The sequence below is a fragment of the Arabidopsis thaliana genome, chromosome 4 (assembly GCF_000001735.4).
Source record: "Arabidopsis thaliana chromosome 4, partial sequence".
Taxonomy (NCBI): Eukaryota; Viridiplantae; Streptophyta; class Magnoliopsida; order Brassicales; family Brassicaceae; genus Arabidopsis; species Arabidopsis thaliana.
In genome coordinates, this window is record NC_003075.7 from 12,642,823 (window position 1) to 12,667,274 (window position 24,452).

General features: G+C 39.1%; 7 protein-coding genes and 1 long non-coding RNA gene across 19 annotated transcripts; 5 read left to right on the forward strand and 3 right to left on the reverse strand.

Annotated features, from left to right (window-relative positions):
- The first annotated feature begins 21 nt into the window (after positions 1-21).
- CLT2 (CRT (chloroquine-resistance transporter)-like transporter 2) lies at positions 22-2,679 on the forward strand. 4 transcript variants are annotated; one of them, NM_001203891.1, is made up of 11 exons: positions 32-463; positions 549-694; positions 772-809; positions 889-1,004; positions 1,329-1,428; positions 1,521-1,556; positions 1,644-1,694; positions 1,900-2,023; positions 2,113-2,238; positions 2,328-2,534; positions 2,634-2,679. In NM_001203891.1, the coding sequence occupies exons 1-10, from the start codon at positions 66-68 to the stop codon at positions 2,486-2,488; spliced, it is 1,296 nt and encodes a 431-aa protein (NP_001190820.1). In that variant the 5' UTR covers positions 32-65; the 3' UTR covers positions 2,489-2,534; positions 2,634-2,679. The 4 variants fall into 4 exon arrangements, with proteins under 4 accessions (NP_194177.2, NP_001329790.1, NP_001190820.1 ...); NM_118579.4 differs by having other exon boundaries at positions 22-463; positions 2,328-2,636; NM_001341675.1 differs by having other exon boundaries at positions 22-463; positions 1,644-2,023; positions 2,328-2,636.
- Positions 2,680-2,719: 40 nt separating this feature from the next.
- On the forward strand, positions 2,720-5,163 carry ZIM (GATA-type zinc finger protein with TIFY domain-containing protein). Of its 3 annotated transcripts, NM_179104.3 has the most exons (8): positions 2,720-2,836; positions 2,957-3,268; positions 3,425-3,514; positions 3,599-3,732; positions 4,203-4,310; positions 4,420-4,525; positions 4,643-4,702; positions 4,787-5,163. In NM_179104.3, the coding sequence occupies exons 2-8, from the start codon at positions 2,963-2,965 to the stop codon at positions 4,910-4,912; spliced, it is 930 nt and encodes a 309-aa protein (NP_849435.1). In that variant the 5' UTR covers positions 2,720-2,836; positions 2,957-2,962; the 3' UTR covers positions 4,913-5,163. The 3 variants fall into 3 exon arrangements, with proteins under 3 accessions (NP_849435.1, NP_194178.1, NP_001190821.1); NM_118580.4 differs by having other exon boundaries at positions 2,722-3,268; NM_001203892.1 differs by having other exon boundaries at positions 2,742-3,268; positions 4,643-4,726; positions 4,787-5,042.
- A 1,999-nt stretch (positions 5,164-7,162) lies between these two features.
- On the forward strand, positions 7,163-12,275 carry AT4G24480 (Protein kinase superfamily protein). Of its 3 annotated transcripts, NM_001341678.1 has the most exons (15): positions 7,165-8,445; positions 8,535-8,833; positions 8,927-9,071; positions 9,175-9,290; positions 9,666-9,874; positions 9,968-10,372; positions 10,471-10,511; positions 10,598-10,666; positions 10,756-10,856; positions 10,937-11,021; positions 11,109-11,207; positions 11,304-11,372; positions 11,462-11,593; positions 11,706-11,900; positions 11,976-12,162. In NM_001341678.1, the coding sequence occupies exons 1-15, from the start codon at positions 7,588-7,590 to the stop codon at positions 11,991-11,993; spliced, it is 2,841 nt and encodes a 946-aa protein (NP_001329469.1). In that variant the 5' UTR covers positions 7,165-7,587; the 3' UTR covers positions 11,994-12,162. The 3 variants fall into 3 exon arrangements, with proteins under 3 accessions (NP_001329470.1, NP_001329469.1, NP_194179.2); NM_001341677.1 differs by having other exon boundaries at positions 7,163-8,445; positions 11,706-12,275; NM_118581.3 differs by having other exon boundaries at positions 10,598-10,681; positions 11,706-12,162.
- RGTA1 (RAB geranylgeranyl transferase alpha subunit 1) lies at positions 12,237-15,526 on the reverse strand. 2 transcript variants are annotated; one of them, NM_118582.4, is made up of 9 exons: positions 15,452-15,526; positions 15,166-15,337; positions 14,891-15,053; positions 14,641-14,801; positions 14,449-14,553; positions 13,581-14,330; positions 13,319-13,499; positions 12,968-13,139; positions 12,237-12,896 (listed from the first exon to the last, which is right to left on the reverse strand). In NM_118582.4, exons 2-9 carry the CDS (start codon positions 15,279-15,281, stop codon positions 12,508-12,510), a joined length of 2,037 nt encoding a protein of 678 aa, NP_194180.2. In that variant the 5' UTR covers positions 15,282-15,337; positions 15,452-15,526; the 3' UTR covers positions 12,237-12,507. The 2 variants fall into 2 exon arrangements, with proteins under 2 accessions (NP_194180.2, NP_001078443.1); NM_001084974.1 differs by having other exon boundaries at positions 12,349-12,896; positions 15,166-15,510.
- Positions 15,527-15,610: 84 nt separating this feature from the next.
- Positions 15,611-17,845, forward strand: SIC (hydroxyproline-rich glycoprotein family protein). Of its 3 annotated transcripts, NM_001341679.1 has the most exons (4): positions 15,667-15,734; positions 15,900-16,082; positions 16,170-16,222; positions 16,743-17,783. In NM_001341679.1, exons 2-4 carry the CDS (start codon positions 15,910-15,912, stop codon positions 17,387-17,389), a joined length of 873 nt encoding a protein of 290 aa, NP_001320056.1. In that variant the 5' UTR covers positions 15,667-15,734; positions 15,900-15,909; the 3' UTR covers positions 17,390-17,783. The 3 variants fall into 3 exon arrangements, with proteins under 3 accessions (NP_567704.1, NP_001190822.1, NP_001320056.1); NM_118583.4 differs by having other exon boundaries at positions 15,611-15,734; positions 15,900-16,222; positions 16,743-17,845; NM_001203893.1 differs by having other exon boundaries at positions 15,622-15,804; positions 15,900-16,222; positions 16,743-17,700.
- Positions 17,846-17,864: 19 nt separating this feature from the next.
- On the forward strand, positions 17,865-19,834 carry CER2 (HXXXD-type acyl-transferase family protein). Its single transcript, NM_118584.3, has 2 exons — positions 17,865-18,553; positions 18,897-19,834. The coding sequence occupies exons 1-2, from the start codon at positions 18,107-18,109 to the stop codon at positions 19,713-19,715; spliced, it is 1,266 nt and encodes a 421-aa protein (NP_194182.1). The 5' UTR covers positions 17,865-18,106; the 3' UTR covers positions 19,716-19,834.
- AT4G07275 lies at positions 19,207-19,522 on the reverse strand. Its single transcript, NR_142126.1, has one exon. It is a non-coding gene; the product is annotated as an other RNA (long non-coding RNA).
- Positions 19,739-24,440, reverse strand: ATR1 (P450 reductase 1). 2 transcript variants are annotated; one of them, NM_001203894.1, is made up of 17 exons: positions 23,942-24,377; positions 23,775-23,822; positions 23,605-23,681; positions 23,460-23,517; positions 23,292-23,375; positions 23,174-23,210; positions 22,900-22,969; positions 22,548-22,739; positions 22,370-22,462; positions 21,730-21,955; positions 21,545-21,628; positions 21,314-21,465; positions 21,118-21,214; positions 20,820-21,047; positions 20,607-20,729; positions 20,410-20,523; positions 19,739-20,323 (listed from the first exon to the last, which is right to left on the reverse strand). In NM_001203894.1, the coding sequence occupies exons 1-17, from the start codon at positions 24,242-24,244 to the stop codon at positions 20,243-20,245; spliced, it is 2,067 nt and encodes a 688-aa protein (NP_001190823.1). In that variant the 5' UTR covers positions 24,245-24,377; the 3' UTR covers positions 19,739-20,242. The 2 variants fall into 2 exon arrangements, with proteins under 2 accessions (NP_001190823.1, NP_194183.1); NM_118585.4 differs by having other exon boundaries at positions 19,954-20,323; positions 23,763-23,822; positions 23,942-24,440.
- Between the last annotated feature and the right edge of the window lie 12 nt (positions 24,441-24,452).

The following is a 24,452-nucleotide window of genomic DNA, read 5'->3' on the forward strand; positions in this document are numbered from 1 at the left end:
CATCGTATGAAGGGTCGCATAAGCGAAGAAGGATATAAAAACAGTCGCCGAGAAAGTCTCCCGCTATGGATACCGTTCTCATGGCTACAACACCACCAATCAGATGTCTTCATGCTTCAATTCCTACGGTGTTCCGTTCGCCGGCGATTTATCAGGTCAGCTGCCGGAGCTCCCAACTGTTTTCCTACCGTTCGACGACTATGATGAGCATGTGTTTTCTCAGACGGTCCGATTTGAGATCTCGCTTTCTTAGTACTCCGAAAACCACTTCTCCGATGAGACGACCTCGCTTTTCCGTCGGTGCTTCTACGGAGGAGTCTTCAATTCCTTCTAATCGGAACCTTATCGTGGCTAACTCCGTCGTAATCGTAGCTTTAGCTGTAGCTAATCGCGTGCTCTACAAACTCGCTTTGGTTCCCATGAAACAGTACCCTTTTTTCATGGCTCAGCTCACCACTTTCGGGTAACTTAAACAAGAGTGGCTATGAAAGAAATTGGGCAGTGAAGGAGCCTAGCTTAGATTATGATAAATGAATGGTTTTTGGCAGCTACGTCTTGATTTATTTCACCATTCTGTATACGAGGCGCCGTCTAGGCATTGTGACGAATGAAATGATGGATGTACCCAAATGGAGATTCGCAATCATTGGTTTTCTCGAAGCTCTTGGTGTTGCCACTGGCATGGCTGCAGCAGGTATCCCATTTATAGCATGATTGAAACTTTACATATTTATAAGGTTACATATGGAGTGATTCCACTCTCTGTTGCAGCAATGCTTCCTGGACCAGTTATACCCATTTTGAATCAGGTCTTTTGGTTTTATGATTATCTTCTTGCTCATTTGTTCTCATGGGGGTGTTGAACTCATGCCTCCCAATGTTTGGCAGACATATTTGGTGTGGCAGCTGCTTTTTGCTCTTCTTATTTTAGGCAGGAGGTTTTTGCTTAACCAAATTGCTGGTTGTCTCCTTGTGGCTGTGGGGGTTGTGGTGGCTGTTTCAAGGTATTCCTTCCTCCCTCTTCTCTTCTTCTAAAGTTACTTTTATCTTCTTGGATCTGGATGCTTGATCTTGGGGTAGAGAAATGTTTGTGTATCCGTGGTCATTTACAGATTATATCAAGAGAGTGCTTTCAGCTCTTACAATCTAGAAAACTAGTTTTCATGGACCAGAGTCACACCTATCAAATTCACCATGCTAAATGAATGGAGACGGCTCTACTTTAGTATTTATCATCCACATAGCAAATAGAAGGCCCTGATTCTAGAGAAGCTTGTGTGATAGTGATACTTTCATTTTTGTGAATGCTGACTGTAACTCATCTGCAGTGGATCTGGTGCAGATACTACGCTATCTGGAATCGGTTTCTTATGGCCTGCTGTATTGGTAGCATCCGCTGCTTTTCAAGCTGGTGCATCTATCATAAAGGTGAAGGTCGCTCTCTCTTATGAGTTGTGAACATTTCTATTTTATTTTCTTTTGCCAAGACCCAAGTTGTTAAGTGTTTTGTCTGTTAACAGGAATTTGTTTTCAATGATGCTGCAAAGCGTCTTGAGGTATCTCCCTTATCCCCTGCATCAAACAGGAATGCTTTTCTTTCGAAACTTTGCTGAATTAACTCTAAGATTAACTGGTGGATGCAGGGAAAGTCACTGGATATATTTGTGGTAAATTCATTTGGATCTGGATTTCAGGTATCTACTACTACAATATCATGTTGTAAATGTATTTGTTACAGCCAAAACAATTAGACATGCTTCTCCATTACATCAAGAGTACGTGAAGAAAACATTTGAAAGCTGCTTTCCTCTGTTATTCACTTATTATCTCTCTCCTACTTGAGAAGAGTTTTTGTTTTTTGGTTTAGTGTTACGGATCACTGAAGCTGTGCTTGTGCAGGCTCTTTTTGTGTTCCTGTTGTTGCCTTTTCTCTCAAACTTGAAAGGCATTCCATTCGCCAGCCTTCCTTCATATCTAAAAGATGGTGCCGGATGCTTCTTCAACACTGGAGCTAAGATTTCTGGTTAGAGACCATTCGACACTTGTTTTTTTTTCCTTCATTGAATTTTATTCACTGCTAAAACTTTGTGATTATCCATTTGAGAATTTCAGGCTGTGATGGTGCCCCTATACTCCCACTGCTCTATATATCCACCAATCTCGCTTTCAACATCTCATTGCTCCATCTGGTGAAAATATCTTCAGCAATCGTTTCCTCTCTTACCATGATGCTCTCAGGTCCATATTTCTATCCTTCCATGCAACGCCTCTTAAGTGTCACCAAATACTCAAACCCATATGAGATAATACTTTTGGTGTTGTTGTAGTGCCATTAGCGGTGTACATAATGTCAAAACCATTGCCGTATCTACCGGGAGGATCAAGCTTGAGCTCAAATTTTACGATGGGGTGTATAGTTCTTGTCCTAGGTCTTCTTCTCTACAACATTCCCACTACTCCAACTAAACAACACACCAAGACCTCCTAACACACTCACTCACCATTCATCCTTTTTGTGCATTACTTTTTTTTTTGTTGATAAACCAAATTCGTGTAATTTCCCAATTTTTTTTCCTTTGACCATCAAAGATACATAGAATATTCTCAGATATTTTTTTTACGTGAAAAACTAGCTTAAAGAAAAAAAAAAAAAAAAAAGAATAACAAGAAGAGAAATTTGTGATTGGTTAAAAATCCAGTAAAGTAGAGTCGTCGGGTCGTCTCGGAAGCAGTGCTGCGATTTTACCTAAAGTCACCTTTTTTTTTTACCGTCGGGTGAATTCGACGACGGTCCTAATCTCGCCTCCTCCACACGCGCCGATCACCATCTCTCTCTGTAATCGCTCTTCTCGATGTCAACTATTTCCTTCTTCCTTTGCTCTTAGGGTTAGGGTTTATTTTGTTCTTTCTCTATATCCTTCAATCAATGTGAAAAAAAAGCTCTCCCTTTTGGCAGTTTCCGATGTTTGGTCGCCATTCGATTATCCCAAATAACCAGATTGGTACCGCCTCTGCTTCCGCTGGTGAAGACCATGTCTCTGCCTCCGCTACGTCTGGTCACATTCCTTACGACGATATGGAAGAAATCCCTCATCCTGACTCTATCTATGGTGCTGCCTCCGATTTGATTCCCGATGGCTCTCAATTGGTTGCTCACCGATCCGATGGCTCTGAATTACTTGTTTCTCGGCCACCGGAAGGGGCGAATCAGCTTACGATCTCGTTCCGTGGACAAGTTTACGTTTTTGATGCCGTTGGTGCTGACAAGGTAATTCTACTCTGTCCCTCTTTTGTTATTTGTGTGAAGTCTCGATGGATGCATCTGAAACATAACATCTGATGGCTTAGGGCACGTAACGATTGCCTCTTTTGCACCTTTGTGCTTTTGCTAGTCTTAACCAAACTTTGGAAATTGATTTCGTAGGTGGATGCTGTGTTGTCGCTGTTGGGTGGTTCTACTGAGCTTGCTCCTGGTCCGCAGGTGATGGAACTAGCTCAACAGCAGAATCATATGGTAACTTTGTTATTTGTGTTCAAATTCTGCTTAAATTGTCACTTCATCTCGATTCCACCTTTTTCAGTTTGGTGTTATTTTTAGCCTGTTGTAGAATATCAGAGCCGCTGTAGCCTTCCGCAACGGGCACAATCCTTGGATAGGTTTCGGAAGAAGAGGAATGCTAGATGTTTCGAGAAGAAAGTAAGATACGGTGTTCGCCAAGAAGTTGCCTTAAGGTCAGTGTGTCAGTCTTGAGTTTTACCAATTTATGCCAAAAGCTGTTACTCTGAACAAAATTCTTTCACCTTTTCTGGGATAAAAATTTAGTATTCTTGTATAGCTAAACTAAAAATTTTCTACTCTTCTGGCTATGCTCTGGTTGCTTAACTACTTCCTCACTTTCGTGTGCTATGGATTGAAAGGAAATCTGTTCATATTCAACTAGTTTACTATCTAGCTAGTTTTCTTTTATTTGTTTCAAGAAGTTTGGTGACCATGTAGGTGTTTATGTAGAGTAGTAGGCTTCATTGTCCATGGCTTGCTGTAGTATTTGACAATATGGTTGTAGTTGAGCAGGATAGACATCTGAGTCTTTGTTAGTGTGATAAGTAGCTTTTACTGGAAATAATCGACATGTCTATTTCAATAATAAGGGATAGGATTTGTCACCTTCTCTGCCTCTCTGACCTTTGTTAGTGTTTATCAGAATGGCACGTAATAAAGGTCAATTCACCTCTTCAAAGATGACAGATGGGGCTTATAACTCTGGCACAGATCAAGATTCTGCCCAAGATGATGCCCATCCAGAAATATCGTGAGTTCTTTCTCTTCTCTGCCAATTAACTGTTCCTGCAATTTTTGTTTTCCACTAATGTGGGACATTTTGTTTGCACTTATTTTAAACGTGAGTGTGTCTTATGTAGGTGTACTCATTGCGGCATTAGTTCCAAATGTACACCAATGATGCGACGTGGCCCTTCCGGCCCCAGGACTCTCTGCAATGCCTGTGGACTTTTTTGGGCTAACAGGGTACGTATGAAAGACAAAGTGATGATAAAGACATATATAATATGTTCACTATGTTCAGTTCATAAGATACTGATATAGCCAAGAAGTTTGACATTTAGAATTGTTCAATTCTTGTAGGGTACATTGAGGGATCTCTCAAAGAAAACAGAAGAGAATCAGTTGGCTTTAATGAAACCGGTAAGCTCTTATAAATATCACCCTGTGTTTCTGGTTGGTTTATCCACATAAGGCGGAGCTTGAATCATCATCGCTTATTTGTAGGATGATGGTGGGAGTGTTGCTGATGCTGCTAACAACTTAAACACTGAAGCTGCAAGTGTTGAAGAACACACTTCCATGGTTTCTCTTGCCAATGGGGATAATTCTAATCTGTTAGGTGATCACTAAATACTGTGATAAGAATCAGAAGATAGAAATCTTTGTAGAATCAGATGGTCTTCTCTATGAATTTATCTTTTCACCATCACATGTATTATAGAAACCGTAACCGAACCTCAAATCAAATACCATATCAGATGTCTTTGGTTTCAGAGTTTGTTACTATGCTTGCAACCATACCCATTGACATGGTGTGGTTAAAAACGTTAAAGTCGATTCTGAGGGGAAAAAAGTTTACTTATTACGTTACATCCTCAAAAGATATGATCAGATTAAAAAGACTTATCAATGTCTCATACATAAATCAAATACTAATCTACTCAAAACTTGAAAGGTGATTTCTTCTTCTTTTTGGTTGTATTGACCAACTAACAACACTACGTATCAAAATATCCGAAAAGATTTTAAAAGTTTCATTGGAATGGGACAATGCATCTTAGATCTCAATCCTAGTTTACAAGATTAGTTTATTAGAGGATGTATGCATACGCATCATATACCAAAACCATGTGGATTACTAAATCGGGCTCAGGACCACTAAATAGATTAGATTATCTACAAATCACATTATTGTGTACATAACAAATAGAATACATTATATAAATCACACAAAAATGTATCGAAGAAAAGAGAACCGTCGAACCAGTTTGATGGTAATCAACTAAGATAATGTTTTTTTTTCTGATGTCAATAGTGTTTGTTTATGAAGGAATTTATGATGAGATTATTCGAGAAGGAGTCGCTTTAAGTGACCCGATCCTCGTGACGACTCGTTGCTCTTTCTTTCTTTATTATAGATTATAGTTGTTCAAACAAATGAAAAGTATCTGAGACGAATAAATTAATGGGTGGTCTGTTTCTGTACTATAAAGAGGTCCATGCATGTACCATATCATCTTATTATGTACTATTAAACAAATAGATTAATGATTATATAATGTTTTCCGATATATTGAAATTAGTTTATGAGTCACGAGTTAAATCTGAAGGCTTCACCAAACCTAAAGTTAAAAGTCTCAAAACAGTTAAACACTCTTGTGATATCATCCCTGTATATAATCTTTAATGAAAACGTAGAAAAAAAGATTATTTGCAACCAGAAAACATCTGAACAAATATCCATTTCTCGTGGTTTTATGTTAAAACATTTGTCGTGTTGGGAAATAATTGAAACTTTTATTTTCCAACATTGAATTTTTCTTTATGTTAAAAGTGATGTGAACTTTGTATAAAATGAAGGAAAATTTAAAAGCACTCCCCTATATGCGATGCGAGAAAAGGGAGAGAAGATATGTATGCACTTGTTTCTTGTCACGTTCCGTTTCCACAAAATCAGTAGATATGCCAGTAACTGTGTTATCTTCTTCTTTTCGTGCGTCTGTATCCAGGAGACATATAAATGATGCTGAATTTCCTAACTATTTTTAATTTATAAACATGAGAAGCGTTAAATGGGTAGCAGCAATCAAACGTTTGGTGCTTAAAAGCGCTTATTTGAAGTATAAACAATTTGATATTTATAAGATAAAACAGCATTACATATGAAATATCATGATTCATAACTATATATGCAAAATTTGAAAACTTCTAAATCCCAAAATTACACAAAGATTAACTAAACTACATTATAATTTATAAATAAATAAAAAGATTAGTATCAAAACTAAAACGTTAAGAAATATCATAAGTGATGATTAGACGACAGTCAAAATGTTAAATTTCATGATGAAAAAACAAAAAAAAAAGAGTAATTTGTCCAAATACAATCAGCTGACTATATATTTTGTCAAATCATATATCATATATACTAAAACTAAGAAAAAGATAACCATCAAACCAATTCAATTTATATCCACCTACATATGACTTTGATACATTTTTTGTGTAGTTTGATCAGTGATAAGATTTTCAATCCTCTATAGTAATAAAAATTGCTAATTTCGATAATTTAAGAGATAATTACAAAACCAACAAGCACCTAGACACCCCTAAGATCTAGGAGAATGCATCCTCCTTAGTCATCACTTCCTTATAAAGTAAAACTATAAAAACTGAGATCACGAGAGAAACCGAGAAAGAGAGCCAAGAAATGCATGAGTTAGGATGATAATCCACGTGTCACTATCCTATTGCATGAAGAGTATACGTGTAAGCTCGTCACATAAAGTTTCCCTCTTCTTCTTCCTCAGAGTTTTTAATTGGCCATTTTATTACTTTTCCATAAATAATAATATAAAAATTCAAAATATTTAATTCCCCATTTGCTGTTGTCTTTCCTTTTCTTCTTCTTCTTCTTCCTTCCTTTTCTCGTGCAATCTCCAACACCTTGACTACGCTTCTTCATCCCACCAACAAAAACCCTTTCTCTATCAAAACCAAACCACCGTTAGTTTTTCTTTCCCGGTGATACGTTTAGATAGCTTCTTTTTTTTTCCGGTGGTTAACGTTGACGATTGACTACTTCAATTCTAAACGGATAAGTATTAGATAGCTTCCTCTTCTTCTTCTCCAGTATCTGGCGACGAATTCAACTAGAGATTATTTTCTCTTTTTCTTGTCTCCTCTTGATCGTTTGTTTTTGTTTGTATCTGGATTCAATGACGGGATTTGGTTAAACGAAGAAGATTCATTTCTCTGTTCGTTCGATCTGTAAATTTTTGCTTTCAGAGTGAGATTTTAACGAAATGCCTCACCGGACTACTTACTTCTTTCCGCGGCAGTTTCCCGATCGTGGATTCGATTCGTTTTCGCTTAAGAATGATCACGACAAGAAGAAATCGTCGTCTAACGTTGGAGAGAGTTTTGGATTTCAAAGAGATAATAAATCTAATGGAGTCGGAGAAGATTCTAACAAGGAGAAGGAGAGTACTGTGTTCTCCTCTAATCCTCTGCTTTCTAAAAGCTCAGCCGTTTCAGATCTCTTTAGCGATGATCGCAAGTCGGAGAAGAAGCATCAGCAGCAACTAGCCGCTTTCTATGAGTGGTTGGCGGAGAAGAAGGCTAATCTCTCTAGGTCATCATCTACTACTACTACTCATGGACGCGGGGTGAAGCCCACGCGCTTCTCTATGTCTAGCGACGCCGATGAGGAGAGAGAGCTTCTGTTGTCTTCTCCGGCTGATCCCGCTCCGCTTCCTGCTACTTCTTCGCCGGATTCTATCATTGATTCGGCTAGGACGGTTAACATACATGAACGAAACATTGATCGGAGCTTTGACAGAGAGGTTTCGCTTCCCCGAATGTCGAGTGAGAGCAGCTTCGCTGGAAGCTTCTTCTCCGGGACGACGGTGGACGGGAATTTCTCCAATTTCTCAAGTCATACAGACGCAAGGGAAACTTCGACCACCACGCTTGTCTCAGTGAACAAAGAGGAAGAAGAAGTTGAGGTTAGGGAACAGGGCAAAGAGCAAAGCTTAGCGCAGAAGTCAAGAGAAGGCTATTACTTGCAGGTCACGCTTGCTAAGTGGCTAAGTTCTCAAGCAAACCTAGCATGTGAGTCTGTTCATATACAGAGCACAGAATCTATCTCCTACCGTTTTTGGGTATGTAGTCGTACGTATGTCTCTTTTAACTTTTGTCTCAAATCTAGGTCGGAATTGTGATTTTTATTCTGTTTTTTTTTTTCTTTCAGGTAAGTGGTTGTTTATCATACAGTGACAAGATATCAGATGGATTTTACAGTATATTAGGAATGGATCCGTATCTTTGGTTGATGTGTAACAATTCTGAGGATGGCAAACGAATTCCATCTCTTTTGTTACTCAAGGAGACTGAGCCGAATGATACATCAATGGAAGTGGTTTTGATAGATAGACGTGAGGACTCACGTCTTAAAGAACTGGAGGATAAGGCACATGAGCTGTATTGTTCTTCAGACAACATGTTAGTGCTCGTCGAGAAACTTGGCAGACTTGTTGCGGTCTATATGGGGTACGTACACTTCTTGTTCTTGTTTCCACAAGTATTCTTCATAGTTGTGCATATATATATAAGATGTGTATGCTGAGGTTATGGAGCTTTTAGGGGGAATTTCCAGGTGGAGCAAGGTGATCTCCAGAAACGATGGAAACTGGTCAGCAATAGACTCAAGGAATTTCGGAAATGTATCATTCTTCCTATAGGTAGTCTAACAATGGGCCTTTGCCGGCATCGTGCCATCCTATTTAAGGTGAGCCATGAACTTACATAGTAAAAGAGAAAGCTAGACTGTTTTAAACAAGAAACATTTGTCCAAAATATTGGATATTGACTTGCTTACCATGACTATGCAGAAATTGGCTGATTACATAGGTTTACCATGTCGGATAGCTCGAGGTTGCAGATACTGTAAAGAGAGCCACCAATCTTCTTGCCTTGTCAAGATTGACGATGACAGGAAGCTTTCAAGGTTTGATAGTGTTAAACCTTTAAAGCCTTCCCATTGGCCGTTTTTTTGTCTCCCTCTCTATGTACTTAACTACAGCCAGATTCCTCAGTGGGTTTACATAAGTAGACTCTCAGGTTGTTAGCAAATCACTATTTGATGCCTCCACTTGTGGACTTTCAGGGCATGGTATTTAGGAAGTCTATACCTGCTTCTATTTAAAACACCTATTGATTCTTTATGTTTTACTAACAGATGGGTATCTACTCTCCAGGGGGTCTACTTGTGTATGTCCTTGATTCTGTGCTTTACAAATAGTTGCTAGCTCTGGAGTACCATTGAGTTGTTTTGAGCTTATGTTCCACATTTTGAGTAATACTTGATATCATTTCTCAACAGGGAATATGTAGTTGACCTCATCGGGGAACCAGGAAATGTCCATGATCCGGATTCCTCTATCAACGGTGAAACACAGTGTCAGATTCCTTCACCTCTTCAAATGAGTCATCTTACAGATTTTTCCAGGCCTTGCGTGCATAGTACATCTCCTTGTCAGACTGTAGAGTCAAAGACTTCACGCACTCTTTCTGAAAACATTCAACGTTCAGGTAGGCTGCACTTAGCTGAATATGTAATGTCATAATTATACGAAATTGTCGGTCCATAGTTTGTAATACAATCAGCTAACTGAATTCTTGTAGGGAGTCAAGGCCAAGTACACAAAGAATTTGAGTTGCCTGATAACGCAGGGACAGTATGTTGTGCTCATATTGATCAAACTTGCTGTGCAAAAGTATCATCAATGGTTTTGACAGAATCTGTTCTTCGAGCTCTACCACTTGATATACCAAACCTTAGTGAAGAAAAGATTGCCCCACAAGAAACCTGCAAAGAAGAAACCGTTCTATTAGAAGATCCAACAGCTATGAAGCAGCCAAACTTATCAGTTGAACCAGAGATAGTAGAGGCTGACACTCGAAAAGATAAAAAAGGAAGGTTACCTGTTGACGCCATCTCACCTTACTTGACTATTGAACCTTCTTTGGCATCAGATTGGCTGGAGGTCTCATGGAATGAATTACATATCAAAGAGCGTGTGGGTGCTGGTATGTCCTTCTATGACTTTTGAGTGTACAAAAGATTTTCTGATGTAGCACCATGTTAACAAAGTCTCTTATGAAATTTTCTCTATTATTTTTTTCAGGATCATTTGGAACTGTTCATCGTGCTGAGTGGCATGGATCAGTAGGTTTCAACTCTAAAAAAGATCATCATTTAAGCTTGGAGTAGTTTTGCATGCACAAATGCTAATTATGTTTTTGTTTATGAAGGATGTTGCTGTCAAGATTTTGTCTATTCAAGATTTCCATGATGACCAATTCAGAGAATTTCTCAGAGAGGTATGTAAGCAAGCGGTTTTCTCTCTTTTTATAACTAACTTCACTTGGAACCTCTCTGAAATATCTCAATCCTGTGATTTTGATTGAAGGTTGCTATAATGAAACGTGTTCGTCACCCAAATGTTGTTCTCTTCATGGGTGCTGTGACAGAGCGACCCCGGTTATCAATAATAACAGAATATTTGCCAAGGTAAACCTATCTCACATAGATTTTCTTGAAACGCTTACATTACTAAGTAGCTTATGTTTCCATCTTACTCCTTGAGACAGAGGCAGTCTTTTTCGCCTTATCCATAGGCCAGCTTCTGGGGAGTTGCTAGATCAGAGGAGGAGGCTACGTATGGCATTGGATGTGGTTTGTGCTATTCCCCATTATGTTAATGTTTTGATATATTTCTAAGTTAAAACATATAAAAAATATATGTGTCCTTTCTTGGAACAGGCCAAGGGGCTCAACTACCTACACTGTCTTAATCCTCCTGTAGTGCATTGGGACCTGAAATCTCCAAATCTACTGGTTGATAAGAACTGGACAGTGAAGGTAACGATGTTAAACCAATAAAAAAAATGGACTGCTACAAAGCCTTCCATCGTCTGTTTCTGTAACATATCAAACTTGACCTTGCTCCTGTCTCAGGTTTGCGATTTTGGACTTTCAAGATTCAAGGCAAACACTTTCATACCATCAAAATCTGTTGCAGGAACAGTAAGCTCTCTTAAAATTTAACTACTGGGGATATGATGGAAAAATATGTTCTGACATGTGAACTTCTTCTCTTTGATATGTTTTAACAGCCTGAGTGGATGGCTCCAGAGTTTCTTAGAGGGGAACCGACAAACGAGAAATCAGATGTTTACAGTTTCGGAGTAGTCTTATGGGAGTTGATTACTTTGCAACAGCCTTGGAATGGACTCAGTCCTGCTCAGGTAACCAACAATCTCTCCCCTTTGGTTTTCACACATGAGTTATAGTACACCATTAGTATTAGAGTTTTAGTTTTAGTATTATCTTTTGAGTCTTGCATGGTCTGGTGATTAGGTGGTTGGAGCAGTTGCATTCCAGAACAGGCGGCTTATAATTCCTCCCAACACCTCTCCGGTTTTGGTATCTCTAATGGAAGCTTGCTGGGCAGATGAGCCGTCTCAGCGGCCAGCATTTGGTAGTATAGTGGACACATTGAAGAAGCTACTAAAGTCTCCGGTGCAGCTGATCCAAATGGGTGGAGACAAAGGGGTAATTCCAACTAAATCAGCTCCCATACTATAGTATAAATACTTAACTTTTACGGTGCTAACAGAAACACTGTAGGTGCTTTGCGTTGATTAGCTCCTGAATTCGATTTTAAATTAGAAAAATCAATGAGACGAGAGAAGCCTTACCTGGAAGAATGGAAGGCTTTTTTATTTTTATTTTGGTTTTTGTTTGTATAGTATAGGTTTTATATGCTGTTACTTACTTGCGAGACAATAAATAAATAAAATATGAGATTTGGTTTCTTGCTGTTCCAGACTGTTGCATTTGTTGTAAATTTTGTAATCCTTGTATGTTGTTGTATGCCATCAAAAGTTCAATTAAAAGTTGATTGGTAAAACAAGAGGAACAAAGATCAAGTTGTTTACATGTTACTTGTTATCGAACCAAAACCAATATTTATATAGGTAGATTCAGTCTGAAGAAAAATATTCAGATTTTTAGGAAATATCAACCCAAATTTGGTAAATAAAGGTCATCAATAAGATTGCTAAGAAATATCACAACAACAAAGATCATCAAGATAACCTAAATTGCTTTGGGAATTTGATGATCGAAAGGTAAAGTAAACAAAAACTTGGCCTATGATCTAATTCCCAAGTTTCTTCTGGCCATCGAGCCATACAAGCTTTGGGACAACCTGGAGGACAAAAGAGCTGAATTCCTCCCCTGCAATTTCATTTCCTGCTATATCTAACTGTTTCAGATTCAAATCTGTTAACACGCAATACGCATCCCAGTACTTCGTAACCAATCCAGGATTCTGTTTTCCTACATCATCCTGACCCAACTCTGAATTAGAGAGCGGTGAAGAACAAAGGTATCTAGTTGTGTCCACTGAGTGCTTGCCAATGTGGTTATGTGAAACATCCAACACTTTCAGCTGCTTCACATGTCTTAGAGAGTCCAGCGCTGAAAAACTCCGGATTCTGTTGTGACTCAGATTTAGACAAGAGAGAAGTTGCATTGCCTCCAATCCTGCAAGACCAACATACACCATTTAGTCACATTTACCACACAGATGCAACATCTGAAATCGAGAAACTTACCTTCAGTGGAATGAAGCTCATTGTGACTAAGGTCTAACATTTGGACAAACAGCAACTTCTCAACAGAGGCTATCCGAGATAGTGATAAGTTATTTAGCCGTAGACATACAAGATTGTTCATATCCCTATATCGCAAAAGGTGTCTTGACAAAGATTCACTGCTTGAAGTCACCTGCATGAACATTCTCTTTATGAGTAGTAGGCATGATGAAACAGAATTAAGGAAAAAATCTAGAATCGAACAATCAACTTTATACTGTAGACGAGAATCGGGGAAAATCATAACTCCGATGAAAATTTTAATAGCAAAAGTTTAACATAAGATTCACAGCAACAAGGAAGACTAAGTACCTTGTGGAGAAAAGCTTTGCTGTGCTCATCCTTGTAGTACTGGTAGTGTGAAGAATCCAGCGCCATCAAATCGTTATACAGCTGAAGGATTTCTTCATAGTGAACACCCTTGACAGCATCATCCGATACCATAGCTTCACGAGCCATCAAAAGCCTTGCAAGAGTGAGCTTTCCAATTTTGCTATAAAGGAAAAAATAACACAACGTTTAAGACTACAATTTCTCTTTCCAATCAAAGAGAGAAAGTATATAGGATATATACCTGTCAGGCAGTATACCGAAACATTCAACCTCAGAATCTATAGCTTCCTGACGCCATTTAAAATCCATCTCAGCATTTAACCGATCCAAGGTGACAAGAGAATTCAAATCCTTTGACTTCGCATCCCAAATATCAAATCCATCCGTCCATGAAACAATGCCTTCTTGAGAATCTTCGACGGTATCATGAACATGGGCTGTAAAGACAAACTCATAAGGTGCGTTGAAGTTATATCCTCTGGAAGAAACGATTCCTGGAGAGTTCCCAACTCTGATCTTCACTTTGTATTCGCAAGGATCTGAACTGACATATTTCAGACGAGCAACCCATACACAGGACACCTGAGAATTTTTGTTCGGAATTGGTTCCCAAACAAGGCCCTCGTTTCCTTTTAGTTCAGAATCAATTGTAACAGTAGATGAGCTTACTCCACCAACAGCTTGGTCAAAGTAGAGAATCAGTGGAAAAGAACCCGACTCAGAACAAAAAGTAGTGAACATAGATGAAGAGCCACTCAAGCACCCAGCTCCAGACAGAATGATACTTGAACCATGTGAAGGCCATGAGGAAGTGAGAAGAGGAGTCTCCACATTAAGAGTTTGGTCAAGAAGCCAAAGATGATAAAACCAGCCACTTTGGTCATCTGGTTCCGTAAAAATAGCCGAATGTACAAAGTCATATTCCTCAGGAATCTTTATATTTGGCATAAACCCATCAGCATTTTGTGCCAACAAACTTGATAGAAGTACACTGCAGAATGTGAACAAAAATATATAGTAAAGAATATGCATACCTACGATTATGCTAAAAAACTATTTCTGAACATGTAAATCAGTAAAGTATAATATATACTAAAGAATATGCATACCTACGATTATGCCATGCAGAATAGTTGCTGAAATTGTTATTGATCATATCATCTGTATACTGCAACTCATCCTGTTCTGATCTGTTGGTTAGCTCTACAACAAACCTGGAAAGGAACAACACATTAATATGCAAGCTTGATTAACATACACAATGCTCCTTTCAAAAAGTGTTGACATTCCCTAATTTTCACCTGCGATAGTTCCAAGCATGAAAATTTCTGGAATCCAGCTTCTGGAATTTTTCCAAAAGTCTCAATTCATTCCCTACGGATGAATGCCCTTTACTCAAAACCCACTTTCGATGATGCCAAGCACCATAGGACTTGAAATTCTGCCTCAAAGCACTTTCTACCTGAATTTAGAACCGACTTCACAGTAACTAATAAGCAACTACTTTCATAAAGAGCAAATTCGTTTCTTTTAATTGACAGGATAACTCACCACTCTGAGTTCTTCATCAAGAATTGCGCTGACCAAGTTTGGATCAGGCTCAATTCTGGCAAGGCGATCCTCCACAGCAAGCTTCCGGTAGTTCCATGCGGTGTACGCCTCCGGATTGATTTCTAGAAGCTTCGTGCTTAACTCAATAGCTTCATTGGTATAACTAGAAACCAAAAAAGCAACAAATGATTAGTAAATAAACAAAGGATCCTTCAAATCGTACTAAAAATCTGGGAAGTACACTGATCCGATGGAAATGAAGGAGAAGATTGTACATTTTATCGTGATGATTCGTCATAAACTGAGACTGGAGAGAGCGAAGCTGAACAGCTTTAGCAGCTGAAGCTGCTTCCTCTTCTGGCTTAGAAGCATTCCTTGGACGACCGTGCATTCTTCTCCGACGACTGTGAGAGATGCGACAGTGTGATTCAACTTTTCCGGTTAAATCTGATCAGAAATTACGAAAACAGTTAAAACAAACACTAGATCGAGGAAAGAAAAAACGTGATCCAAATCTAGAAACAACAGAGATGACGAAATGGAGAATAAGAAGCAGATCACCTGAAAGGAGCACGTTGCGGCGTCGATCGAGAGAGAGAGACTTTTGTTTTCGGGCAATTGAGCGACTGAGAGAAGGTTCTATCGGAAAATTTAATGGGCCGGTTTAATGATTTCAATCGCTTAAACCAGTAAACCGGGTTTAATTGAAAAATACGGTCGAACACTAACCCGGTTTTGGAAGTCTTCGTTTATGTAGTGAAAGGCTTCGTCATCATCGTTGTTTCACAGTTGAAGGTTTTCACGAGAAAGTGAAGATTTTTGGAGAAACCATACTTTTGTGAAGGTTCGTTTCACCTTCAATTTCGTTTTTCCAATTTGGGTATCCGATAATTGTAAGAATTTGGGGTTTTAAGGTCAGATTGATTATGTATCTAATGCTTTTACATTGTAGTAGCTCGTGTTTTGGATTTTGAAGGATTGATTTCTAAATTTCCTTTTGATCTTGTAGTTGAATCACAATGGAAGATTCAGAGAAAAGAAAACAGATGTTAAAAGCAATGCGAATGGAAGCTGCAGCGCAGAATGATGATGATGCTACTACAGGTACTGAAACATCTATGAGCACAGGTCACCTCTCCAATCCATTGGCAGAGACATCCAATCACCAGCAGGATTCATTTGAAACGCAAAGGTTTGATTATTATACCGATCCCATGGCTGCTTATTCTAGTTTCAAGAAAAACAAGACCCCTAAGCAACAATACATCTCATCTCCTAGTCATCAAGGAAGCTCTCCTGTACCACCTCAGTTTCCACCATCAGTTCCTCCAGGTGCTTGTTTCTGCCTTGATAGTCAATGACTCTGTCTTAATTTTTGTTTTGTCTATATTCTTGTGAGGCCAAAGAAAGTAGTCCACTGATAAAGAAGATTGCCTAATATCATGAGAGTTTAACTTACAGTATGTTAGTTGGTCCTTGGTGAGTATAGGTATAGGATTGAACAGAATCAGGAATTCACTTTGGTATTTGGTTGTTGGGCTTTCGTAGAGTTAGGTGATGATTCTCTTCTACAAATCTATATGAAATTTTTGTTCTTTGTTTGGGTTTAGTCATGTGTTCTTGATTATAATCTACAAATCAAGATCAATGGAGGAAGAAATTTGTCTCTCAGTCTCAGGCTTCAAACTTATTAGCTTTAGCTACTTTAATTTGATATATCTCTTTAAGTTTCACTTTCTAGGAATTGACAGTATGAAAATCACATCAATTATGGAATTCAGTTAGGTTTGTGTCCTGTGCCTTGCAATGAACAGTAATCCAGTTCTGATCCTTGCATTATAACTTTGAACAGGATCATTATGTAGTGAGTATCAGGCACAGACCAATCATGGTGGCTTTCATGCAGCTCATTATGAACCAAGAGGGATGGCACATCTTTCACCCTCACACAGAGGTCCACCCGCCGGTTGGAATAACAACTTTAGGCCTCCACCAGTTAACCATTCAGGTCCACCTCAATGGGTACCTCGCCCTTTTCCATTCTCTCAAGAAATGCCGAACATGGGGAATAATAGATTTGGTGGTCGAGGCAGCTACAACAATACTCCTCCACAGTTTTCCAATTATGGACGACAAAATGCAAACTGGGGTGGAAACACGTATCCTAACTCAGGAAGAGGCAGAAGTCGAGGACGCGGTATGAACACAAGCTTTGGGAGAGATGGAGGAAGAAGACCCATGGAACCAGGGGCAGAACGATTTTACTCCAACTCTATGGCTGAAGATCCATGGAAGCATCTTAAGCCAGTCTTATGGAAGAATTGCTCAGATGCTTCGAGCAGCAGCTCAACAGGTCAAGCCTGGCTTCCCAAGTCTATAGCACCAAAAAAATCTGTGACCTCAGAAGCTACCCACAAAACTAGCAGTAATCAGCAGAGCCTTGCTGAGTACCTTGCTGCTTCTCTAGATGGTGCTACATGCGATGAGTCAAGCAATTAATCAGGACAACTGGCCTAGTGAAAATACACCAAGTCCAAGCATCTGAGGTACCTGGAAAGATCACCGTTGACTCTTTCGAACTAGGTATTGTTCAGTGACTTGTGTTTATTTTCTTAACAAGACACAACAGCGAATGATGAACATCTCTGAGGGCGCAATTAGGAGTAGATTGGTTGGCAATAGGGATGTTCTCTACCAAAAATTTTACTGTTTTTTCGCAAGATTTAGTTATCGTACAATTATGTAAAATCATTATCAGGAAATTTGTTGCATGATTGTGTTTGAGGTGGAAATGAACCGCATCCGTATTAAGATCATTTTTGCTGGTGGAAACAATGTTACCAGGAAACTGAACTTGGTTTTTTATAGATTAATGTGACTTGTTAGGTACCGTAATATAATACTAGTTGGCTACGACACGTACATGTGCGTTTATTGCTTGAAGCCAATAAGGACAAGGTGGACGTAATAAAGTGTGCTTGTTGTTGGATGGATCTGAATATGATGACTCAACTGTCCAACTCTAATGTTGTTGCTAAAGACCCAAATCCCACCCACATTTAATGTTGCCGTCACGGAAACAGTTTTCCCAACTGTCCTAAATCAGTGATACCCATGCCTATTCTGAACTCAACTCTCTTTCGAAACTCAATCCTTATATAACACATCCCATTTAAGCCTATAAGCTACACATATCAGCTCTCTCACAAAAATAAAATGGAGGGAAGCCCAGTGACCAGTGTCAGGCTCTCTTCGGTGGTGCCTGCTTCTGTGGTAGGTGAGAACAAGCCACGACAGCTCACACCCATGGACTTAGCCATGAAGCTCCACTACGTCCGAGCCGTCTACTTCTTCAAGGGTGCACGTGACTTCACTGTCGCCGACGTGAAGAACACCATGTTTACTCTACAGTCTCTACTCCAATCTTATCACCACGTCTCAGGTCGGATCCGGATGTCCGACAACGACAACGACACTTCAGCTGCAGCCATACCTTACATTCGCTGCAACGACAGTGGCATACGCGTGGTCGAGGCCAACGTCGAAGAGTTCACAGTGGAGAAGTGGCTCGAGTTGGACGACCGTTCCATTGACCACCGATTCCTTGTCTACGATCACGTTCTTGGTCCTGATCTTACCTTCTCGCCACTCGTTTTCCTCCAGGTAAACACACATACACAAATTTTAGTATAATATAATGGATTATTTAAGTTCACATGCAACGAAAACGGCTGATTCTCCCACGAACTTAGTTTCTTTCTTAGTTACTAACTATCAAACATTCGTTTCAAATTCTTTCCAATCATTAGCTTAATTAATAATTATGAAATGAATATTTAATATAACCGTGGAACTTGAAGAGAAAATATTTTTTACATGTGAAATTGATTCTTCACTATATATGATCAGGTTAGATTCTGTGTGTGTGTGTGTGTGTGTTTTTTTTTTGTCCAAATCAGGCTAGCTAGAGTAAACTAAATTTTTTACTTTGAAATTCGTTTTTCAGATAACTCAGTTTAAATGTGGTGGGCTCTGTATTGGGTTGAGTTGGGCCCATATTCTTGGAGACGTGTTTTCAGCATCAACGTTCATGAAAACACTTGGACAGCTGGTATCGGGTCATGCCCCAACAAAACCGGTTTACCCGAAAACCCCCGAACTAACCTCTCATGCTCGTAATGATGGTGAAGCTATTTCCATTGAAAAGATAGATTCGGTTGGCGAGTATTGGTTACTTACCAATAAATGCAAGATGGGGAGACACATTTTTAATTTTAGCCTCAACCACATTGATAGCTTGATGGCCAAGTACACCACGCGAGACCAACCTTTCTCGGAGGTTGATATTTTGTATGCATTGATATGGAAGTCGCTACTGAATATCCGCGGCGAAACAAACACGAATGTTATAACAATTTGTGACCGTAAAAAGTCTTCAACCTGTTGGAACGAGGACTTGGTAATAAGCGTAGTGGAAAAGAATGACGAAATGGTTGGGATATCCGAACTAGCTGCACTGATTGCTGGTGAAAAAAGAGAAGAAAACGGTGCGATCAAGAGGATGATAGAACAAGATAAAGGCTCTTCGGATTTTTTCACGTACGGTGCAAATTTAACGTTTGTGAATCTTGATGAAATAGATATGTATGAACTTGAGATCAACGGAGGGAAGCCGGATTTCGTAAACTACACGATTCATGGGGTCGGAGACAAAGGTGTTGTTTTGGTTTTTCCCAAGCAAAACTTTGCAAGGATTGTAAGTGTAGTGATGCCTGAAGAAGACCTTGCAAAACTCAAGGAGGAGGTGACTAATATGATTATATAACTTTGTATCTTCTTCTTGTTGTTATACATAAATGCTGTTTTTTACTCTTTGTAATTTCATTATCGAATTGTTGGGAAGCCTATCAATAAATTGTTTGAACTGTTTACTTTTCCTGTCGCTTTATTATTGCGTCACACCATCCAAAGTTTACAATGTGGACTCTTCTATTTTCTACTCCGTAAAATCAACTTTAGAGCTATCAAGATTGGATCATTTGCATGGGATTTGGAGTGAAAAGATAAATTGTTCTTGTTTGGTGTCACTGATTCACAATGATGATCCACTATCGACAGTAGAAAGCATGATGATGAAATCTTGGGTATCTTCTCTCAATTTTATCACTCTCACAGATTTATTTTGTAGTTTATACTTTTGTTCATACAAAGAAAACTTTGACAAATCATTCATGTTTGACTAAAAGAAGGGAGACGAAGGAAAATAAACAAATAAATATCTAAATGGTAAGGACAGCGTACCAAGAAAAGTTGAGAAAGCAGAAGAGAATTACCAATAAATCATATCATCAATCACCAGACATCTCTGAGGTATCTTCCTTCGGTTTGAAGTTTCTTAACTATAGCCTCTGCCTCTGACGAACTCACACCTTCCTGAAATTTTGTAAAGATAAAAATAGTCGAGTATCAAAGGGAACCAAAGTGAAAAACCTAAATTTCATCACAATGCTCATTCATACCTGCTCCTGAACAATGGTGTGTAGAGTTCGGTGGACGTCCCTCGCCATGCCCTTAGCATCACCGCATACATAGAGATATCCTTCTTCCTTTATTAGATCCCAAACTTGTGCTGCCTGAACAAATAGAAAATGCAAAATTAAAGAGATTATGTGACATTCCTTTTCCCAAAGTATGATGCATCACTTGATATATTTACCTTCTCCATCATCTTATGTTGAACATACTCCTTCTGAGCTCCTTCACGGGAGAATGCCATGATGAGCTCAGATATTACGCCTTGATCAACAAAATTATTGAGCTCATCCTCGTATATAAAGTCCTGCAACATACATATAAGCACTCAGCAGAAGCTCAACATGCATGATGACACAGCAAATGAAGAAGGTGTTTTTGGTTGTGAAAGTCTCACCATCTGTCGATTTCTACACCCAAAGAAGAGCAAAGATGAACCTAGTTCTTCTCCATCTTCTTTTAGTGCCATCCTTTCCTGCAGAAAACCTCTAAAAGGTGCCAGCCCAGTCCCAGGTCCCACCATAACGATTGGAGTTGAAGGGTTGGATGGTAACTTGAAATTAGATGCTCGAATAAAGATTGGGGCTCCACTACATTCATGACTTTTCTCCGCAGGAACTGCATTCTGAATTTTTCAAACTGTTAAGAAAAAAAACAGTGAACTGGCAGATAGTCAAAAAGAAGGTAAGAAGTACCTTCATCCACGTAGAACACACACCCTTGTGGATTCTACCAGTAGGAGTTGGACCATATACTAGTGCGGATGTAACATGAACTCTACTTGGCGCCAATCTGTATTGTAAAAAACGGTAAAGAGTGATTTGAATGCCAGAGACGATCAAGAATAGTTTTCCTTCTGCCACAAAATATATTTCAAAAATAAATAATCACCTTGGCGAGGATGAGATGGAGTAGTAACGAGGTTGTAGACGAGGAGCTATTGCAGCAAAAAATACACCTAGTGGGGGTTTTGCAGATGGAAAAGCAGCCATCACCTCTAAAAGACTTCTCTGACTTGCAACAATCCATTGTGAGTACTCATCCTACAACAAAGAAACCGACGGTGTTAACTCATGAAACCTTAAAATCACAAAGAAATAGATACACCAATGATTTCAGAACCTTTCCATCAGGTGATGTCAGGTGCTTAAGTTTCTCGGCTTCACTTGGTTCAGTGGCATAGGCCGCCAAGGCAACTAACGCAGACTGAAACCAAAAAAATACAAGTTAAATATTTAGGAACAAGCAAAGACCAAAGCAACCAGAACAAGCTTGTGAGGCTAATCTCCAAACAAACAGACGTTCACCTTTCGAGGAGGGTTCAAAAGGTCTGCGTATCTTGCCAAACCAGTCCCAAGTGTGCATGGACCAGGGAAAGGAGGCGGCACTGCGCTTTCCAATGGGGAGCCATCTTCCTTGTCAGCATGTATGGAAAATACTAAATCTAAAGAGTGGCCAAGCAATTTTCCAGCTTCTTCAACTATTTCAACATGATTTTCAGCATATACACCTACATGGTCACCTGTTTCATATCTGCAAAGAAATGCCATAGTTTTTATACACAGTTTTTTAACGGTGAACTTTTTACAAAACCTTTACAGGACAATCAACTGTTGACTAAAACATCAAAATCAAAATGTCAATATAGAAGCACACACAGAAAACAAATATTATGGCAGAAACCAATACTGAGAATATTCAATGTGCAGGTCTTTTTTCACATGACCCAGGGTGACTGATATTTAGTCCCCTACAAACCTTGTAATAAAATTGAAGAGAAAGACAGATCTACTAGCTGTAAGAAAATATGAATTTATACCAAAGTTTTCCAGTTATCTCTAATAATCATATAAAAACAAAGAGTCTATGTAAGTTGAGATAACTGGACTGCCTTGTAACTAATCCAAGGGTAGGAGGTAATAAATTAAGCTAGAGTTGGATGCTTACGTAATACCCGTCCTGGATATGTCGAACTCGAGATGAATGCAAGACCGATCAGATTCATGTGTGTGAAGCTCCTTCTGCACAGCAACATCAACTCTGTTTGGAAAAAGACACAATGTTTAGAATGCAAGCGAAACTGTAATACCACGCTCCAGTATTTATTACATGCATCTTCATCTACCTGCAGGGATGATGAATGTCAATAGTAGTATTTCCATTGGCCACATTTGATTCCATTGATTTTTGAGTTGTAAACCGAGGATCATGAGTCACCACCCGGTATTCAGGAATAACAGCTGTATAAGGAGTTGCCACACTTTTATCATCCTCGTCTTTGAGGAGCTTGTCTAGCTCAGACCATAGTGATTCTTTCCTGCAAACCACAAAAAAAAAACATGAATAATACAGCAATGAGACTCACGCAGAAAACACAATTAACCAAGTTAACTCTGTAGCCTCCCTTTTTATAGTAGAAGGACTAGATAAACTCTTTCAAAGAAGCAAATATAAGACAGAAAAAATCAGAAACAAACCAGGCATTAAAATCATCCTCAATGCTCTGATCATCATCTCCTAGACCGACTTCAATAAGACGCTTTGCACCTACATTGATTGTGATGATACCAGTTACGTTTTCCCCCATACATCAAAGAGACTAGGAAATCGGCATCCACGTTGCCAGACAGGAAAGAGAAAACATTCGGCATCATCACAGGTAAATCATAGATCAAATATCTCCGACAGTCATCTCTTTCCAATATCTAGCATTACCTAGGACTTACAAGTTACGTAAACATACTCATGTACCTTTCTTACATAACTCTTCATCAAGAACTATCCCGATCTGCTCCAAAAGAAATTGCTATCAGACAAGGTCAGAAGAAAATGAATAAGCATAGACAGAAACAATTTCTCATCATACTACCTTATTAAAATGTTCATATTGGCGATTACCAAGAGCAAACACACCATATGCTAGTTGTTGAAGCTTTATATCCCGTTCATTTTCCTAGAAACATAAAACACAGAGTATTGACGCTAAAGCTACACAGAGCATATCAAATCTAAGGAAAACAACACTGAGGCAACAAACCTCCGTAAACCATTTGTAAAATCTGGCAGCATTGTCAGTAGGCTCTCCATCTCCATAACTAAACATGTTCTCAAATAAATGAATCCAACAAACTATGAAAGGGTATAAAGAAAACGAAATCATAATCAGACTGGAGAGTTCTTACGTAGCAACACAGAAAAATGCCAAAGTTTCCTTCTTCAATTTCTCTTCATACTGGTCATCATCGGCAGCATAGTCATCCTAATTAAACCAATAACCAGCAAAGGAAAAGTTCAATAAAAGTAGTTTAAACTAGAGGAAGTGAATAGAATTAGATCATACCAAGTCAATGACTTTGACTGCTGCTTTTTCATATCTCGCTTTGATTTCTTCGGATAATGCCTACAAATGAAAATGAAACTGATTCTAAAATGACCCGACTCATAAAAGACCAATCTTCGAATAATCACCATAACATGGATCCAAATTCAAATTCAACGTTATTAGAGTGGTCACAGTACCTTAGCAAATCCCTCAGCTGTTCCAGTCTGCGTACCGAAGAAGATAGAGACTCTAGTCTTCCCGGATCCCAAATCCAAATCATCATCCTCGTCCTTAGCCATAAGAGACTTAGGGATCATCAAAGGCTTCAGCTCCCCGCTCCGATCCGCCGTCGTTTTCTTCCATAACAACACCACAAATCCAGCTACTAGTGCCAAAGACGTCGTTGCAATCACAAGTACAACATCGTCGGATAACGAATCTGTCCCCATAATTGACTTGAGCTGCTTAAACAAATCGGAAGCATACAAAGCAGAAGTCATCTTCTTCCCCCGTCACTCTCTCTCTCTCTCTCCAGGGTTTGAGGATTCAGGAGAGATCGAAGAGGAAGAGAAGAGGACGATGGTGGCTCAGCGTTGCAGAAGCCAAGAGAAGAGAGTTAATTGAGTTATCGGTGGTGGGGCGTTGAATCTGAGTGGGTCCTTCTCTCCTTTTCTTATTTGACTTTTATTTTACCTTTGTCAATAAGTA

Bases quoted from the DNA above. Each gene is read 5' to 3' on its own strand.
- CLT2 (NM_118579.4), top strand. From the start codon at position 66: ATGGATACCGTTCTCATGGCTACAACACCACCAATCAGATGTCTTCAT. The intron at 810-888 runs GTCTTTTGGTTT...AATGTTTGGCAG, and splicing joins TTATACCCATTTTGAATCAG to ACATATTTGGTGTGGCAGCT. The intron at 2,024-2,112 runs GTTAGAGACCAT...TGAGAATTTCAG, and splicing joins CACTGGAGCTAAGATTTCTG to GCTGTGATGGTGCCCCTATA.
- ZIM (NM_001203892.1), top strand. From the start codon at position 2,963: ATGTTTGGTCGCCATTCGATTATCCCAAATAACCAGATTGGTACCGCC. The intron at 3,515-3,598 runs GTAACTTTGTTA...TGTTATTTTTAG, and splicing joins CTCAACAGCAGAATCATATG to CCTGTTGTAGAATATCAGAG. The intron at 4,311-4,419 runs GTGAGTTCTTTC...TGTCTTATGTAG, and splicing joins GATGCCCATCCAGAAATATC to GTGTACTCATTGCGGCATTA.
- AT4G24480 (NM_118581.3), top strand. From the start codon at position 7,588: ATGCCTCACCGGACTACTTACTTCTTTCCGCGGCAGTTTCCCGATCGT. The intron at 8,834-8,926 runs GTACGTACACTT...TGGAGCTTTTAG, and splicing joins CTTGTTGCGGTCTATATGGG to GGGGAATTTCCAGGTGGAGC. The intron at 11,022-11,108 runs GTTTGTGCTATT...TTCTTGGAACAG, and splicing joins TACGTATGGCATTGGATGTG to GCCAAGGGGCTCAACTACCT.
- RGTA1 (NM_118582.4), bottom strand. From the start codon at position 15,281: ATGCACGGTCGTCCAAGGAATGCTTCTAAGCCAGAAGAGGAAGCAGCT. The intron at 14,331-14,448 runs GTATGCATATTC...CACATTCTGCAG, and splicing joins TCTGCATGGCATAATCGTAG to TGTACTTCTATCAAGTTTGT. The intron at 12,897-12,967 runs GTAAGTTTCTCG...TTGGTCTTGCAG, and splicing joins TGAGCTTCATTCCACTGAAG to GATTGGAGGCAATGCAACTT.
- SIC (NM_118583.4), top strand. From the start codon at position 15,910: ATGGAAGATTCAGAGAAAAGAAAACAGATGTTAAAAGCAATGCGAATG. The intron at 16,223-16,742 runs GTGCTTGTTTCT...AACTTTGAACAG, and splicing joins TCCACCATCAGTTCCTCCAG to GATCATTATGTAGTGAGTAT.
- CER2 (NM_118584.3), top strand. From the start codon at position 18,107: ATGGAGGGAAGCCCAGTGACCAGTGTCAGGCTCTCTTCGGTGGTGCCT. The intron at 18,554-18,896 runs GTAAACACACAT...TTCGTTTTTCAG, and splicing joins CGCCACTCGTTTTCCTCCAG to ATAACTCAGTTTAAATGTGG.
- ATR1 (NM_118585.4), bottom strand. From the start codon at position 24,244: ATGACTTCTGCTTTGTATGCTTCCGATTTGTTTAAGCAGCTCAAGTCA. The intron at 23,376-23,459 runs GTTTGTTGCCTC...TTATGTTTCTAG, and splicing joins TTTACAAATGGTTTACGGAG to GAAAATGAACGGGATATAAA. The intron at 20,324-20,409 runs GTATGAATGAGC...ACAAAATTTCAG, and splicing joins ACACCATTGTTCAGGAGCAG to GAAGGTGTGAGTTCGTCAGA.